This window comes from Copadichromis virginalis, linkage group LG12 (assembly GCF_057382275.1).
Source record: "Copadichromis virginalis isolate Kocher_CV1m ecotype Utaka linkage group LG12, C_Virginalis_male_GT1.1, whole genome shotgun sequence".
NCBI classification, from domain to species: domain Eukaryota; kingdom Metazoa; phylum Chordata; class Actinopteri; order Cichliformes; family Cichlidae; genus Copadichromis; species Copadichromis virginalis.
The window spans coordinates 18,640,996-18,657,772 of NC_140629.1; the positions used below are offsets into that span (position 1 = coordinate 18,640,996).

General features: G+C 40.3%; 1 protein-coding gene across 1 annotated transcript in view; it reads left to right on the top strand.

Annotated features, from left to right (window-relative positions):
• Positions 1-6,181, top strand: part of arb2a (ARB2 cotranscriptional regulator A) — a 172,631-nt gene extending 166,450 nt beyond the window's left edge. Inside the window, exon 11 of the mRNA XM_085475145.1 lies at positions 3,710-6,181. Within this exon, the coding sequence (XP_085331271.1) occupies positions 3,710-3,867 (158 nt within the window). The 3' untranslated portion in view covers positions 3,868-6,181. The remainder of the gene's footprint in view (positions 1-3,709) is intronic.
• Positions 6,182-16,777: the final 10,596 nt, after the last annotated feature.

The following is a 16,777-nucleotide window of genomic DNA, read 5'->3' on the forward strand; positions in this document are numbered from 1 at the left end:
AAATTCAATTCTCACAAAGAAAAGTATCATCACTTTACATTCCCCCTGCCTCAAAGTACTCTTAATAATTTGAATATGGATTTATATTATAAGTGAGGCAAAGAGATATGCCCCCTTCACATCAGTGTAATTACGAATCACAAAAAAAAAGAGTTTGATTCAAATAAAATAGGCCATTTGTACACAAGCAATTAACTGCTGCGGCTTTAAATAATGTAGCCCAGATGGAACCTAATTATAGTCGGCATGCTTTGATTTGCACTTCCTGTTGGAGTATCACTCGGGGCGTCACTTTGGCTTTTCAGTCACCTAGCGTTTGTTTTGAAATTTGTGACAATCAGAGCCGATTACCATTTGTAACAGCATGCAGCGTTTGGTACGCAGGGAAGAAAGCATGGCCCATAGCTATGGAGGAATTTCCTTGTTTTCAGCTCAAAAATCTCCTCCTCTGTTCCCTTACCTCACTGCACACAAATGATAACAACTGTGTGCGTGAGTATACGTGTGTGTTTGTGCCCGCATGTGTGTATGTGTGTGTTCCATCCATGAGTAGACACTTACAATTGATGAATGTGTTTATGTGTGTGTGGCAGCATCTTGTAGCAGCGCAGAGTCAGAGGGAGATCAAACAGTCAGTCAATTACCTTGAGAGGGCTCCAGTGGCTGTGACAGAGAAGAGGAGGCCAAATATCCAGGATCAAATACTCTTCTCTGTCTGTCACATAATGAGGCAGCTTCACCAGGCTCAAACAACACACACAAAATGGTCAAACACAGGGCACTGGTCAGGCGCTACATTGAAACTGCTCCATGACTGGAGCACGGAGCACATAAGGGAGCTCTCAGCACAGGACATGTTTCTGTACCGGCTCTTTGCTGCCTTAGAGTGAAACAGGGAAACAGTGAAACATTGTCGTGTGTATGCGTTGCCTTACCTGTAGGTCATCATTACGTGCAATATTAATCTAAGTTTGTTTGTTTTTTCCTCCAGTGTAATTATAAACACTGTTAAAACTAAAGACAATTTTCTGTATTCCCCGTGACGATACCCAGTGTCGTGGAGCTCGACAGCATCATTATTGAAACGGCAATGAATGAAACCGTTATTGCATTTAAAACAAACTTTATTAGGCTAATGTCATTACTGTAAACTTGTTAAAATCTGTACATGCAACTTAATTGTTTCACAAGTACGAAACAGCTACACAGTGTACTTTAGTTTAAATACAGGATACAAGTTACAGTTAAAAAGGGTGAGCTCTTTGTCCATTGTACGCTGTTTTGCCAATACATAAAATCACTTCTTCATAAAGGAAAAAAAACAGTCTGCTTATCAGCTAATTGGCTGTTTATGGGTTTCCTTTACCCACAAGATACAGCCAGATGACACCATCGATTTCCACAGTTTTTAAAAGATATTACTTTGATTTGTGGTGTAGCTGACATAACTCTCGCTTGTCTTCTTCTTCTCCCTCTGTCTCTGCCTCTCTTCGCCTGGTCACTGGGGTTCCTCCTCTAAATCAGTGGTCACATCTCAGCTATGACAACATCCATTAGGTTCAACACGCTTTGGCTATTAAAGGAGGAATGGATGGAAGTTTTAAAGGCCTGTTTAAGTCTACATGAGAGTGGGTTTATATCTGTGTGTGTGTGTGTGCGAAGGTTGTCTGGGGGAGAGGATTTTATTTCAAAGCTTCTACCATATAGAAGGGGTGGAGCTTAACGCCAGAGTCACTGAAGGGCCACGGGCTTATTTGCATATCGGCACAGAGACACCCCCCTGGTGACCCTGAACTGCGATGGGATAGGGTGGAGACGCTGGCGGAATTCTGGAGTTCACCGCTAGTTCAAGATGAACTGGAAAGTGCTGCGGCATTGATCGCTTCTGCAGAAAAAAGAAAAGAGACAAAACAGAAGTAAAAATACAAGTGAGAGAGAGAAAAATGAGACAGGGAGAATAGAAGAGGTGGAATAAAAAGATCACAGTGCCTCAAATTGGATATAAATGATAGATTAGAGGTGTGAGAGGGCTGTGTCTTTGTTTCCAGGGATAGGTGTTATGATGAGCCCTACACAGGTAGTGGAGTCACCGGGAGTGCTGGGTTATTGACTACCATGATTGCCAGGCCAGTAAATTTGACCCAAGGCACTGACTGCCATCTGCTTGCTATATAGCGTGCAGTGCAAACCCCTGTCTCAGAATGATCGAGAACCCCCTTATATACTCGTACGCGCAAATTACACACACACAAACTGGTACCTGGAACCCAAATTCCCTCTCAGCCCAAAACCCTATACCTGCTTACAATCATACACATAAACACACACACATGCACACACACCATCTCCATTAATGCTTCCAGGCAAGGGTCAATCTAATAAACATGGGGTCAGTGCAGTGGTCATCAGAGGGCTGTCTATGGTGTGAGAGCCTTTAAGTTGCTTCCTAATTGTATCCCGGCGGCCTTCTAGTCTAGCTTTTTATAGCTGATACGATGTGCACTGTGGGGAGAGGAGGAAGCCAGGATGGAAAGTGAAAGGCACTGAGAAAAGGAACCGAGGTAAAAAGGTATGTCTGTATATTGTAGAGATTCGATTCATTGAGAAGGGCTGTGGTTATCGACTTTTCTCTCCTGGGACCGTCTTTTTTTTTTTTCAAGCAGCTCTAAATCATTAACTGCTTTTTGTTTTTTAAATGCTCCCAGGAAAATTACAGGAAGTCATTGTAATATTGTTTCGAACAAATGCAAGTCCCTAAGAAGAAAAGGCTGCAGATGCAGAGGTGAAAATAAAGATTCACAAAAGAAAGCTCATTACAGCCACTCTTGATTTCCTCCATTCCTCTGTGTGCAAACATGTCTGAGATCCATCTATCAAAGTATGAAACCCTTAGTTTTATCTAATAACAGGCATCGGGTGAACTGCAGGACACCATTTTTCAGGTTCAGTTGCAGTCAGACGCTAACGAGAGGTGGCACAAACAAACCATTCCGTGTTACAACTAACTTGTTAGTTCTAGCTCAACTGGATGGCACAGCCAAGGTGTTCTGCCATCCAGTTGAGCTATCAAACTAAAAGGCTGGGCTGTGACACCCAAACCCTAAGGAACCTGACGCGCATGTACCAGATTTCAAGCTCCAGCGTGACCCCAACTTGGGAACTTGCTAACCTGGAGAAGGTCAGAGGGAAACCCTGCACTTCTGCCTCCCCCCGTCACTGCCAGACCACCTGATATGTTCACTAGTTATCGCTCTCCAACTTCTGTCTGGCCTTTTCTCAATTAGTCCTTTGGAACGAATGACTACCGCTCCACTGGTTTCACTTAGTGCACCCATTGTGTATATATCTAGTTTTGTTGGAAGGACCTCTTTCCATCTCCTTGGTTGTGCAGCGCTGTTGATTATCAGGTATCCGCTTGAATAACATATTAAGGCTATCCCATTGGGCTAACAGGTCATAGGCTGCCATCGTTCTCACACATAAGGGTTTAGGTCTTCATGGAGCATTGTGGGAGTTTGCAAATCTTACGAGACTAAAAATCTTATGTAATAGTGTCCGTTTCTTTTCACTTATTACGTTGCCATGGTGAGTATATAGAATGCAGAGCTTTAATTTAAATTATATTAGCACTGATCATGTGTTTCCTTTCATATAACATTACAGTCAGTAAATATCTTGGTATGCACTTGTGCTTATCTTTTCCACGCAGGCACAGAGAGGCATGAGCTGACTTCCTGGATGAGCTTCGACTCTATCTTCAGGTTCTTCAGTGAGTTCCATGCAAAAGAAGGCGAGGAGGCAGAGGAGACCTCCAACTCTGTTACCACACGCAGTGGCTCCCACAAAAACAAGCACCAAGATTTGTAGAGAACCATCAACAGTGACTCGAAACAAGAGGAGATTTGGGGAGGGCGCAGAGGTTAAAGTGCAGAAAAGGTCCTCTGATATTTTTTTTTATTTTCTCTCTCTTCCTCTGTAACCTCCTACCAGATTTCCTTCCCCACTGTTTTCCCCGAGTGTCATTTCTTCCTCCCAGCCCTTCCTGACTCTGCACACGCATAGCCTTCTTGTTGTAAGAGACAAGAGTACAGGGTCACTGTGTATACATCACAATAACGTTTTGCATTACTTCTGGTTGAGTGCAACTGTCAAAGCAATATGGGCCTGAGTGTTAGCGCTTCCCGTGGGCTGTGGCCTGGCTGCGGGTACGGGCCACAGCAGCAGAGATTAAGGTTGACAGGCGCTGTGCACAATGCGCTGTGGTGCACCTCTAATTGTCCTGACATCAGCCTGAACTGAGCTAATGCCCCGCCTGCCCTCCAGTCTGCACCGCTCAGTCTCCTCTCCATCATCCCCCCCGGTCCTAAAGCCTGGACCACTCACCCTGAAATTAGCTCATGCCGTGTGGTACATTGTGGTAAGTTTGGTATCATTTCCTGTACCGACCGCAAGTATTTTTTTTAATAAGAGTGAATACTCTTAACTCTTTTGTTTAACAGCAGTTGTTTTGATTGCTTCATGATTATTGTTTGACTCATTCACACACACATAATCAAAAAAAACTTTTAAACCTCATTTTTCTCATTCAGATTTGTGAGTGTGATTCTAAGCTGTTTGTTTTTTCTTTTCTTTTTTTTTTGGAATTGCAGTTATTATAATAAGAAAGACTTTTCGTAATTTCTGAAATTTGAAGGCAGTGTCTCATACAGACACTATGACTATGATTTTATTTTTTAATATTAAGCCAATATTTTCTCAGCGCATGTAAGTGAGTAAGTGTTTACTTTAGTGTATCTATGAGTTTGATTTGCAAAAGTGTGGAGAGCTTATTTCTCTGGTTATTATAAATATATATACTTTTTCCTTTTTCTCCAGTTTGATATCCTTGAAATTGATGTCTGTGGCTGATTGGATGTGATGAAACAAATAAAACAAACACAACCTGTTCTGAATATGGAAAATTCAGGACACTGAGCATATTTAAAATCATTTAAAGTCAGGCATCAAAATGGGTTCGTGAGATATCTCATTTTAACGGGAGCCAGAAGTCAGCTCACAACACTCATAAAGCCTCAATATATTGCCTTACACATGTCATGAAATCCAAGATTTCAATATTATTCTAAGCCGGAATGATATTTCCTTAGATGTTGGAGAAATGTAACATATCAGTTTTTTTCCTCGCACCAAAGTACTCTTCTTGTGTACTTAGAAGTGACAAAGTCAGCTCCCTGCTCAGCTGCACATAATCTGACTGCGTGTCTTAAACATGATCTTTTTTTCCATAAAGCTGGTATGTTTTATAAAGCACTCAAGGCTTAATGGAGTGCATTTCTAATGTGTCATGGCATTAGTAAACCCCCAAATTGCATACTAAATCATATGATACCTTAGACACACATTCTCAAACATTCCTACCCTTTTCTATCCTTTTTTAAAACAGTTTCCATTGTTAAACTTCCGCACTGAACACTGAAATCCTGCCTTTTCTGCCCACTGTGTGTATGGTTGAAGGCTTTTGTGGATTATCTTTCTGCTGTAATGAGACAAGTGCGGCTGATGGTTGCAGGCCTAATTTCCTTTTAATTTGATTTAGATCTCTCCAGGTTTCAGCAAAAGAAGTTGGCTTATTATTTGATTTGATGAGTTTCATTTCAAGATATCTTTGCTCATCTTTCTCCTTTTCAACTATGATCAGTTCATTTTTCACTCTACAATTTGTATATTGTTGCCTTAGGAATAAACAAGATTCTGCTCACTGTTTTTTTTTTTTTAATAATATCCAGCAAGCCATATGTGAAGGGAACTAAAGATGTAAGAGCAGCCTAAATCCAAAGCACAGTTTGGAAATAAAAGGGGAATATTTTCGCCAATTGTTCTTGAAGTCATTATTTTTTGCAGATGGTTTATTATTTGTTGCATTGGATTGAGAAACACGCCTATTTTGTTTAATCACAGCACAAGCTTTTTGGTTTTATGAAACTGAAAGTTTCCTGCCAGGTTTCTTTTTTTTTCTTGTATTCTGAAATAGTTTCATTCGCTTTTGATCCGTTTCAGTTTTGAAGGTCTTAATTATTTTCGACGCTTCTGCAGCACAGCAATTACTGTACTTTTACATGATTTCATTGTTGTAATAACCAATTAAAACAAAGCAAATAAACTTTAAATCTTGATTTTTAAACCGTGTGCTTCTCCTTTTTTCCTTTTCTCATTTTTCTTCTTCTTTGTTTTCTTGGAATGGACGCGCTAATCGTCCTGACTTTTTCACGGCTGGTATTGCGCACGTTACTTATTTAGAAAACCATAAGGAAAACTCCACAACGCAGACAGGCCACGACAGCTGTGAACGCGTCAAGTGATCGAGGAAAAAGTCAAGTGAAGTCACATCCGTTGTATCTACAACTTTCCAAACGTGAAATCAATACTAACCACCAAACATGCCTCTGCTACCAAACAGTCGACCACGTGTTTTGTCAGTTTTCTAAACTTTCAAAAATATATATTTTACTATAGCTGTGCTGCTTTGTTTCTGTAGTGAAACGGGTCATAACTTTAATTGTGCATATTTTTTTTTAAAAATCCTTAAAGGTAATGATATTGGAGACAGAGCGTTAAACTGAGCGATACGTGTGTCAGAGGGAAAACAAACTACAAACTGTAATGCCTTTTTTTTTTTGGTCGTTAATTTAGGCAAACTGAGCCCCCTCTAACTCAGCGAGGTTTTACGGCATCATTTGTTTTCACACGGTGAAACCGATCAGGTCATTAAACGCCCCCTCAATAAATCTTTAGAAATCTTTTCCATTAACCCCCGAAACAACAAGTGGAACCAGGCGAGTCCCCCTCACACAGTGTCAGAGCGCAGATTAAAGAGAGGCATTCAATCACACACACACTCGCTCTCTCTCACTCGCGCTCTCTCACACACACACAAATGAATTAGGCTCGACTTTCCGTCTTAAATGTGTTTAGAACTTCCTCGGGATATGTATGTAACTTCACAGCTCTGCGATATTGAAAAGGCAAAACCCCACTCTCGTGTTAGCGAGAATTTTCTGAGTTTAATTAAATAACCCGCCTTCTGTCCACAGCAGTGATGTAGTGGTATCATAAATTAGGACCTCCAGTCAGTTGTCATCAAAGGCACCCGATTAATACACGTTTGGAGGAGGGGGGTTGTATTATATTTTCGACCAAGAATCAGTGCGCCTTAAGACTTAATTGTTCATAGACTGTTAAGTGTTTGGCTATTTTATAGATAATGCTGAAATATCGAAAGTTGCGAGAAAGCAGACAAACTTTCTCTCATTGGTCATTCACTTCCATGGGCGCCCCCATGACAACGACGATTTCTGTCAGTCAGTCAGTCAGTCTGGCGCTAGTTTACGCTTTTTCGGTGTTTCCTAAAAAAAAAAGGAGAATAAGTTGGACCTTGACGTTTGAAGGATTTCCAAACCAAAACCAGAAAGCCTGATTTCCTCTATCTCTTCCCTCGATAAAAGCAGGCCCAGCGTGTGAATGTATTGGTATGTCTGATTTGATTAAGCTATAAGGATTCACTTTCTCCCAGCTGGTGTCGTCAACTCGTGTAACAGACAGCTCCACACTGAATCATATCTGCAACAGGGGGAAAAAAGAAATAAAAAAAATAACATCAGCTGCGGAGCTTTAGGGTGAAATCTTGCCAAACGGGGGGTCTGTGCTGTAATGTCAGCTTTTTGGAGAGAAGGGGTGGGGACCATGACATTAAAAAAAAAAGAAAAGAAAAGAAAGAAAAGTTGGGGAACCAGTGTGCTGCCACCGCCTGATATTTCAATTTTCACTTTAAGAGAGTTGTTGTCACGCTTGCTTGCTCCCGTTCCCTCTGATATGCACGCCATCCCTGCAGAAGATGAACTCTTTCCAAAGGAACCAGGCATTAGGCAAAGTTGGAATGTCACCCCTCTGACAACCCCCTTCACACACACACACACACTCCTCCAACACTCTCCAGCGGATCACTGTCAGATCACTATTTGCATAATTATATGCTCAGCTCAGAGGAGAAAACTAACCCCCAAATTTTACGGGTCAACTAACTGCAACAATCAATGTTTTATCGGGTATACTAAGGAAAAAAAAAAATCTTTCACAATCATGGTAGAGGGACTCTCTTTCGCTCCATCTCGCCTCTCCTTTTATTAATTCAATTCAATTACATTATTGGCATGACTGCTTATCAGGAACAATATTTCCAATTCAGTTTCATAAATGTAAATCCACCCCTTCCCTCTCGCCGCAAATAAGAACCTCTCTCTGCCCTCTCTCTTTCCGTCTCAGGACTTGAGCAAATATATATATATTTAATCTAAACACTGGGGAAATTGGCTTAGACTTGAAGATGCATTCAAAGTTGTATTCCTTCACTTCCTTTCCCCCTATATTCTTTCTCAACTTTATATCACGTTTTTCCTCAGCTGATGGGGTTATTAATATAAGCCCAGTATACAAGAGCACAGAGTTCTTTGGCCGGTTTCGTTAGACGTCATTACATATTCATTGACTTGCAGAGAAACCATTTAATCCACTGGAAAACAACTCCTCTCCAATCGCCTCTCTGCTTAGAATCCTCATAAGGAGTCGCAGTCTGAAACAACACTTGGGGACAAAGACATCAAATTTCGGAAAGACTATAACCAAGATAAGGAAGGTGCATCACAGCTGTAAGGTGCAAAGTTTGGTCAGAAGTGTTGCATCAAGAGAGCTCCTAAAGTGAGCTGTTCTTAAAGGTTGAAGTCTCTCCCACCCACCATCCCCAAATAAACTGCAAATATTTATTTTTTAAAAATCCCCTTATAAATTGAGGATCATTTGATATGTGAGATATTAGCTATATATATTTTTTTATTATTATTCAGCAGTGCATATTTTAAGCAAAACGTTCCCAGAAAAAAATTATTAACATATAACAATTTTGAGCTTAATCGACGGACGCACATATAATATTATCCAGACTGTGCTTCTACCTGTTTTGGAGTTTCTTATGAAAAAACCCCACTAATATAACCATAATGGGTGAAAATATGCAAAGCAATTCGGCTATCCCAGCAAAATTGCAATTCCCCAGGTCATTATAAGAAAATCGGGGCTTATACAGAAGTGAAAAATGCCTTTGGAGACCAAAATCACCAAGAAGCGCAGCTACCCCTAAGTACCCACAGGAATATAACACGAATATTATCGGGACATTCTCGTGGTTATTCGTTGGTATTTTATTTTCTTGGCTTTGCTGTCTGATACTTACAAGTAGCCACTACATCAGCAGCATGGCCTAATGTGTGTGTGGTGCGTTCTCGAGGATCCTGGCATATAATACTCCGATTGTGGGACAGCTGTTGGCAGAGCCGTTTTACGGTGTTCTGTCCATTTGGCTTTAATAGCAGCTTTCAGGCGGACCGCTACTCTATCCCCTCACCGCCCCCTCAATTACACCTCCTCTGATACTTTGCTGGCCTAAAGACTCCTGCAGTAAAAGAAACACCCTCTGAAATTTAATACATTTGAAGAATGGGCACTGACTTTTAAGATTTGGGGCTATACTCTCTGATGATTTCAGGAAGGCAATGTTAGGCAAGAGGCGATGATGGAGGGAGGAAAGGAAGTATAACACAGCTCACTGGCCCTCTTTAACAGGCCACTGAAGACTTACTGGGGAAAATTGGTCATTTTGTCTTGATGAATGGCAGGCGAGATGAAGGGGCTCTAGGTGGGCCTGTGATTGGGCCTTTCTAAGAGTAAAATGCGAGTCGATATCTGATTACTTAAAAAACAATGTGTATTGGCATCATAGTTTGTCAAATTATCATATGGGCAAGTGGCCGTTTTAAATTACACACGTGGTTTTTTTTTCTAATGTGACATAATGACTCCCTCTATTTCCTTAGTGTATACACACCATAAAAGGGGAAGGAGAATTAATTTCCTGCTCACAGATCTCAGCCATGTTAATTCCCCCCCAAAAAAGTTTACTTACGATATACATTCGTTATTTCTCAACCAGCTGCCCGGTTTATCCTGAAGATTTAAATCCAAAGAGTGACATTAAAGTTATAAAAGAGCAAAAAATATTTGATAATAGGCTGTAAACCACACAGACCACGAATCCTTTCTTTTTTAAATGAGTTAATCTTTTATTGAAAATTATATTTGTGCCTGACTGACCTAATCTACGCGCCATCACAATAAAGGCTTTACGGAATGTGAATAACACAGTAATAACACAATATAAAACATATTTTCGATATTTAACTGAATACGGTCAAATTTAAAATACACATATAACTAAATATTATAAAATCTTCTCGGTAATCCACAATCACATCAAACAGATTTAAACCATAATATTATAGAAACAACGCTATAATTAAATATATATAATTAAAATCGAAACGGAAGTGGTTCTGCTTAAGAAGGTAAATCACAAATAATAATAATAATAATAATAATAATAGTAATAAAAGGGAACAACAAAAATATCAAATATTACAGTACAATAAAACAACGAGATAACGGATCAATCAAAGGAAGATTGACTGTACACTATTTTATTGCACTTAAAGCAACGAAATAATGAGGTGTTTCCTCAATCCCGTAAAGTACAACCCTCCCGGAATCAATATCGAATTTAAGGTGGTAAGATATCGATTAGATGGCGGTTAGACAAAGGGCCGTGACTTGCACTGGGAAAAAAGAGATAAATAAATAAATACAAAATAAAACGTAAAAAATTAAAATGTCTTTTAAAGAATTACCAAGACACATTTTCCTCTTTGAAAATACATTTCTCACATATCTTGAACAGTTATCTGACGGTGTCAAATAAGCTCATTTTTCCATATGAAGTTTGGCCTGCTCAGTAAATGTTGCATATTTTAATATTTCTTAAATTAGCACAAAATAATTCAATGCAACGGAACTAGAAAATTACATGGAGCATTTTCTTCATGCACATATATTTTTAAATCTTTCTATGTGAACTAGTTTCAAAGAGAAAAAAAGTCAATCTAGACTGAAAGCTTTGACAAAAGTTATGGTGGATCAAAAGAAGAAGAAGAAGAAGAAGAAGAAGAAAGCAAACAACTATTTTTATAACTTCTACCCTAAACTTGCCGACCGTCTGCTCTCTTTTGGGTTTAAATTCTCTGAGAGAAAAAAAAAAAGAGTGCAAGGCGATATTAAATCACACATTATAGATGAGTTTCATCATGTGGACGCAGCCCTCCGAGGATAAACACGGCAATGCGTGGGGTAAGAATAAGATCCAAGTTATTATTACTGAGGGAGCGTCCTTTCACTGGCAGCACCCTGCATCCTCATTACATCCACCCCAAAAAGAGATGAAGGTCTAAATGAAGTTATTGCCATCCAATGAACTCAAATTAGCCGGGCCACACCATGATAGACAGCTGGGAAAAGGGTACGGGGAAGGGGGAGGACGGGTGGGAGGTGGAAGGTGGGGGGTAGAGGGGGGTGGGCTTGGAGGAAATATAGGTGCTTGGATTCGGCAGGTGTATGTTTTTATGTGCATTTTGGGGTTCGCGGGGCCCCTTAAGTGAAGCTGGGTTCATTTTGAATCTGAGTGCTTAACTGAGTTAATATACTTGTGTTATTAAAGGGCCTGCAGTCACCTTGCAGCCTGCTCTGTGATGCCTAACCCCTTCTTTCTATCCCGACGGCTTAGACTCTGTTCCCATCTATTGCGTTTCTTTATCAGCCATTCAAATATAACGTTTCTCTCCCTCTCCCTCCGTCCACAATCTCTCCATCCGGTTGAATAGCTTCCTTTCTTGCCGCTAAGGTCCTCATTGTGTGTGCTACCTGAGTCAGCAGGGAGGATGAAAAGGGGGAGAGTTTGACGGAGGGAAGGGGTAGTTTGACATGCAGGGAGGGAGACAGAGGCGATGATAGGCGAGGGGGTGGGGGCTGTGAGGAGCTGAGTGAATTTACCTGTTCCTCCGGTGGCGAGCTGTGTGTATGTGTGTGTGTGTGTGTGATAGTGAGTTTGAAGTTAACAGCACAGCGGCCATCTAGACTTTATTGCTGTTTATCCCCGCAGCAAAAGCTGTCAGGGGGTGACAGATTGGCAGCATCTCTAATCAGTGCCCTCTTCCCTCTTCTTTGAGATCCCCCCGCAACTCCGACACACTTTTGATCTTTCACAAATAGACGGATAATGCATAGCCCATAATACACTTGCAGGCTAGATAAAGTCCAAGATTTCACTTTTTGTCCGAAGACAGCGAAGATTCGCGCCTTTAATTATTTAGTATTCAGTGAAATGCAATGAGCTGTCGTAAATATAAAAATATATAATAAAATAATAATAATAAAAATAAGCAGAGTAGAATTGCCAACACATGCAACGTTAGTTTCAAACAATTATTAATGAGATGAACTCATAGCAAAACCTGCAATTTGCAGTTTAGATTATAAAACCAACAACAAAAAACATGCAGTGTTTTTTTAAATTTCGTACCCAGTGGGATCTAAGAAATGAATCACTGCTTATTTCAGAAAAATATTATGCAAAAGAATATTTTACAGTATTGCAACGTTTTTTAATGTAAAAACTATAAAAGAGAGTGTTCTTTTTTGAGTTCGTATGCATCAAAAACACAGTTTAAACATCTCATTCTTTGAATTTGTGAAGATGGAAGCATATTATTTTTGTCTTGGCTAAACCTTTTTGCTGACAGTTATCATCAGTGGGGGGAAAAGCACTTCATCCAGAAATATAAGCTTGACTTAAAACTTTTATTTCCCTCTTTCTCTCTTTGTGTGTGTGTGTGTGTGTGTGTGTGTGTGTGTGTGTGTGTGTGTGCGGCTGAGCGCGCGCGTGTGTTCTGTTAATAATCCTCGGTATTCCTCTCAATGATAAATAAAGACTGTCAAATAAATGGGTTGAAAAAAAATATTATGATATCCAACCTCATCCCAGTCCCATGCAGGGCCGCAGAATAGTACTGGACCTAAAGCTATATTTCACTTAGAGCCTTCAATGGGATTGGTGCTTATCTCGCCAACACAGCGCTGCTGACCTGTAGGCTGCTGCATCAGAGGTGTGTGTTTGTGTTGAGGTGTTGACCTGTCAGGGGGGACTTGTTAGGACTTTAACTCCGACTGCTGGTGGCGGTCTCCAGACATCCGGGGGTGGCATCGATTTGAAACTTGTCCTGTCTAATTTGATGATAACATCCAGCCTGCCCCGCCGCAGTACCATGGACAGCGCACTGTCTTGACCTTGCCTTGCTATCAAATTACCCCCGTCTGGGCCACAGTGGGAGTTTACTATAGGCTGAGAGAGAGAGAGAGAGAGAGAGAGAGAGAGAGAGAGAGAGAGAGAGAGAGAGAGAGAGAGATTTTGTTTCTTTTTTTTTTACCAAAGACAAATCTTTTCTGAAGCCAGTGCTTACACTCTGTAGCACTGTGGTAGAGGATCAACATCAAGAGGATGATGACGGTTTACACTGACTACCTATGTAAACCACACACAGTGACACTTAAGCACACTTTATTTTATGTTTTCTCACGGGATTCAACCTTCCCTACATTACTTCCCTCACTTTAAGACTCTATTCTTCGATTTCAAACAGGTCACATTCATCGCAATGATCCTAAACATAAAAAAGTTTTCCAGCAACTAGAAAAGGAAGTGGTGAAGTGTTTTTTCCGTTCTTTTTTTTTTAAACCCCAAATAGTTGCCATGGTGAAATATAAAATGTTCGTTTAAAAAATGGCTGAAATTAATAAATGAGGGTGCATTCACATTGTTATGAAGGCGTATTTGCATGTTTATTACTGCATAACTGAAGCTTAGGCAGTGGGATTTTTTCTCTTGTAAAGGTTTGTTGCACGTGTAACTTTTTTTCTTTATTACTGGGTGATGAAGACATGAAAGAGCAGCATGTTTTTTAAGCCTGTGATATATTATGAATATGAAATCTTAACCTGTAAACTTAAAGTAACTTAGGCCATTGTGTGTTTATATATAAATATATGGGATCTGATAAAGATTCTTATTTAAGTTTATCAAATATTTTATAGGATCGATCAGAGCATGTTCTGCAGACTGGAGCAAAGCAGAGTTAATATATATATATTAAAAACAGAAGTATGAAAACAGACGATGGAAGTCATTCCTTGCAATAGCTTACAGAGAAAGCACCAATTCCCCACGCGCCATTCAGGCTTGAAGTCAAACCCAACAGAATACGTACAGTATGTGGATGTCTGGTGAACAAACGTGGGCATCGGTGCATGAAACTAGATGCTAAGCAAATATTTTTGCTTTTATATTTTGCAAATCTTCTCATAGTAGTTACACCCTATCAGGTGGTGCACATACTGTGGTAACAAGTTGATTTGGGACCCAGAATGTCTAAAGTTTGAGAGAGAGCCCAAGGCACTGACTGGGGGTGGATTTACTGGTGGAGAAAGAGAGAGCGAGTGTGTGTGAGCGAGAGAGAGCGAGGGGCTGTTTGATGGAGCTCTACAGCTTTGAGACAGCTTGTTAATTAAAACCCCAAGAGATGAAGCTCTGCAGCCACCGTCCATATCAGAGCACTGCTAACTATACTGACAGCAAGTTACTTAACAAGCATGCGCCTCAATCCCATACCTTTTTATCACAGGCAAGCAGTGAGTTATTTTAATTCGTTAAAATCCCACTGTGGTGGTGAAATATCTTGTTTTCTTCTTAAGAAATTATGACAAACCATCGTATTCTCTGTCATTCCAGGGATAGAGCCCAAATGTCTGCTTATGCGTCAAAATCCGCACATACCAGCTTAAATGTGGCAAATTCGATTAAGGAAGGAGAGAAAGAGATGTCATACAATGAATGACTTAGTCTAGACATAGGTTCTGTGGTATTAAAATCTTAGCTTTCTATTCGGGAATTAGAAATATTTCTAAAATCTAAGTAGCCTGCAATTTCACAGAGGCAGACAGGCCTTAGTGCAGATACAAAGAGGTAACATTCAGTTACAACAAAGAGGCTACTGTGTGTGCGTGCGTGTGTTTTCTTTTCCCGTGAATGCGTTTTCTGGTCTCGTTTTCTGATCAATTTCAATCGAGGTCATCATTGGCTTTGTCCCCATGCATTATTCCACCTTAATTGAACTCGCAGCCCGCCCTTTGCCTGCGGGATCTCTGAGCTATTTCAATTCTATATGCAGGTTTGAAATGATGGCTTGTTAAGTCGTGGAAAACAAATACCAAGAGAGCCTTACTCAAACACTCAAAATGTATAACGGGCCTGTGCCTATTGTTCAAAAAAAAAAAAATGCTGCTTCCTTCTCTTCCCCTCTGCTTGCTAATAATGTGGAGGCTAGCTCATGTAAATAGCAGTAAAGACGATGGGTTTGAAGGAAACGGGGTGAAATCCGACTGGGTTTGAGTCCTCCGAGGGGCTGCAGGTGGGGAGCCCCCCTCATACAGTATACAAGCGAGCCTGCTGTGCCACACCACCCAGGATCCAACGGGGGAGGAAGTGTGAGTGTGTGTGAGTTGGGGATGGAGTCGAGAACAAATGGATAATACAGCTCAATCAGCCATGAAACCTTGCCTGTGGTCAGTGTTCTTTAAAGCAGAGGGACCAAGTGAGCTCCGGCTTCGGCAACTTCTGTGCCCATGCCCACAAGTGTGTGTGTGTGTGTGTGTGTGTGTGTGTGTGTGTGTGTGTGTGTGTGTGTGTGTGTTTTTTTTGTGAAAGCCACCCTGTCGTCATCCACTTTATTTCATGGGGAAGGAGGTTACTGAGCTACTCAGACAGTGAAATATATCAATCTTTTTTCCTCATCAAAGTGTACAGTTAAATTATTTTTTAAAAATACAAGTTTTAATTTTTTTTAAAGAACTTAATCGAAAAAATAATCCAAGTTTGTTGACTCAGCTGACTCCAAACATAATACTGGAGTTCATTTTGTATCTTAACCGTCTTCATGTGAGGAGCAAATGAAGTCACAGGAAGGGGGGAAAAAGCCAAAACCACGACTGCACTTGCACTGTGTTCATCTTCAGCCACATAAGAAGAAATCTATTTTCTGGATTCCTCGTGTGATCTGTTGACAACTTGAAAGATGGTTAAAATTCACGTTTTATAAAAACTTCGTTTTAATTATATTTATAATCCAATTCGTAATCTCAGAATAATAATATCTCAACGCCAACCGACAAGAAGAGCCAACTTGTTTTTTCAAAATAAAATATTTGCGTTTCAGTGCAACAGTGTGTGATTCTTTGTCGCTGACTGCCGCATTAAGACCCCTGCACCTGATCTGTTTGTAGCTGGTCTGGGGCCACGGCTCTTTTTAAGACAGCTGTAAAAGGCTCTCAAAGTCTCCAGCACATTCATCAACGTCAGACACCGACAAGCCGCTATTTAGTGAAAGTGTAACTGCAGCAGTATATCTTAGAGCAGAGTGGACCACTCAGCAAACACAACAATGGACCCCTTTCCTTGCTAATAACCAATCCAAAATTGCTTGAAGTCTGACAGACGACCGCGAATAAACAAATAAAATAAAATAAAAATAAAATAAACGCCAAATTAGATTCAAATAAATTTTCATTTATTTTATTTTTTACAGGCTAATAAAGTGTTCTTTGTTTTGGATTACTGCACTTGAAACGCCATTTCTTATAGACATGACGTGCCATTATCGTTAATAGATTTTCCTCATGGCCAAAATATTGATATTTCTGCTGTGTGTGAGTCCCAGTCCAACTTTACTGTTAC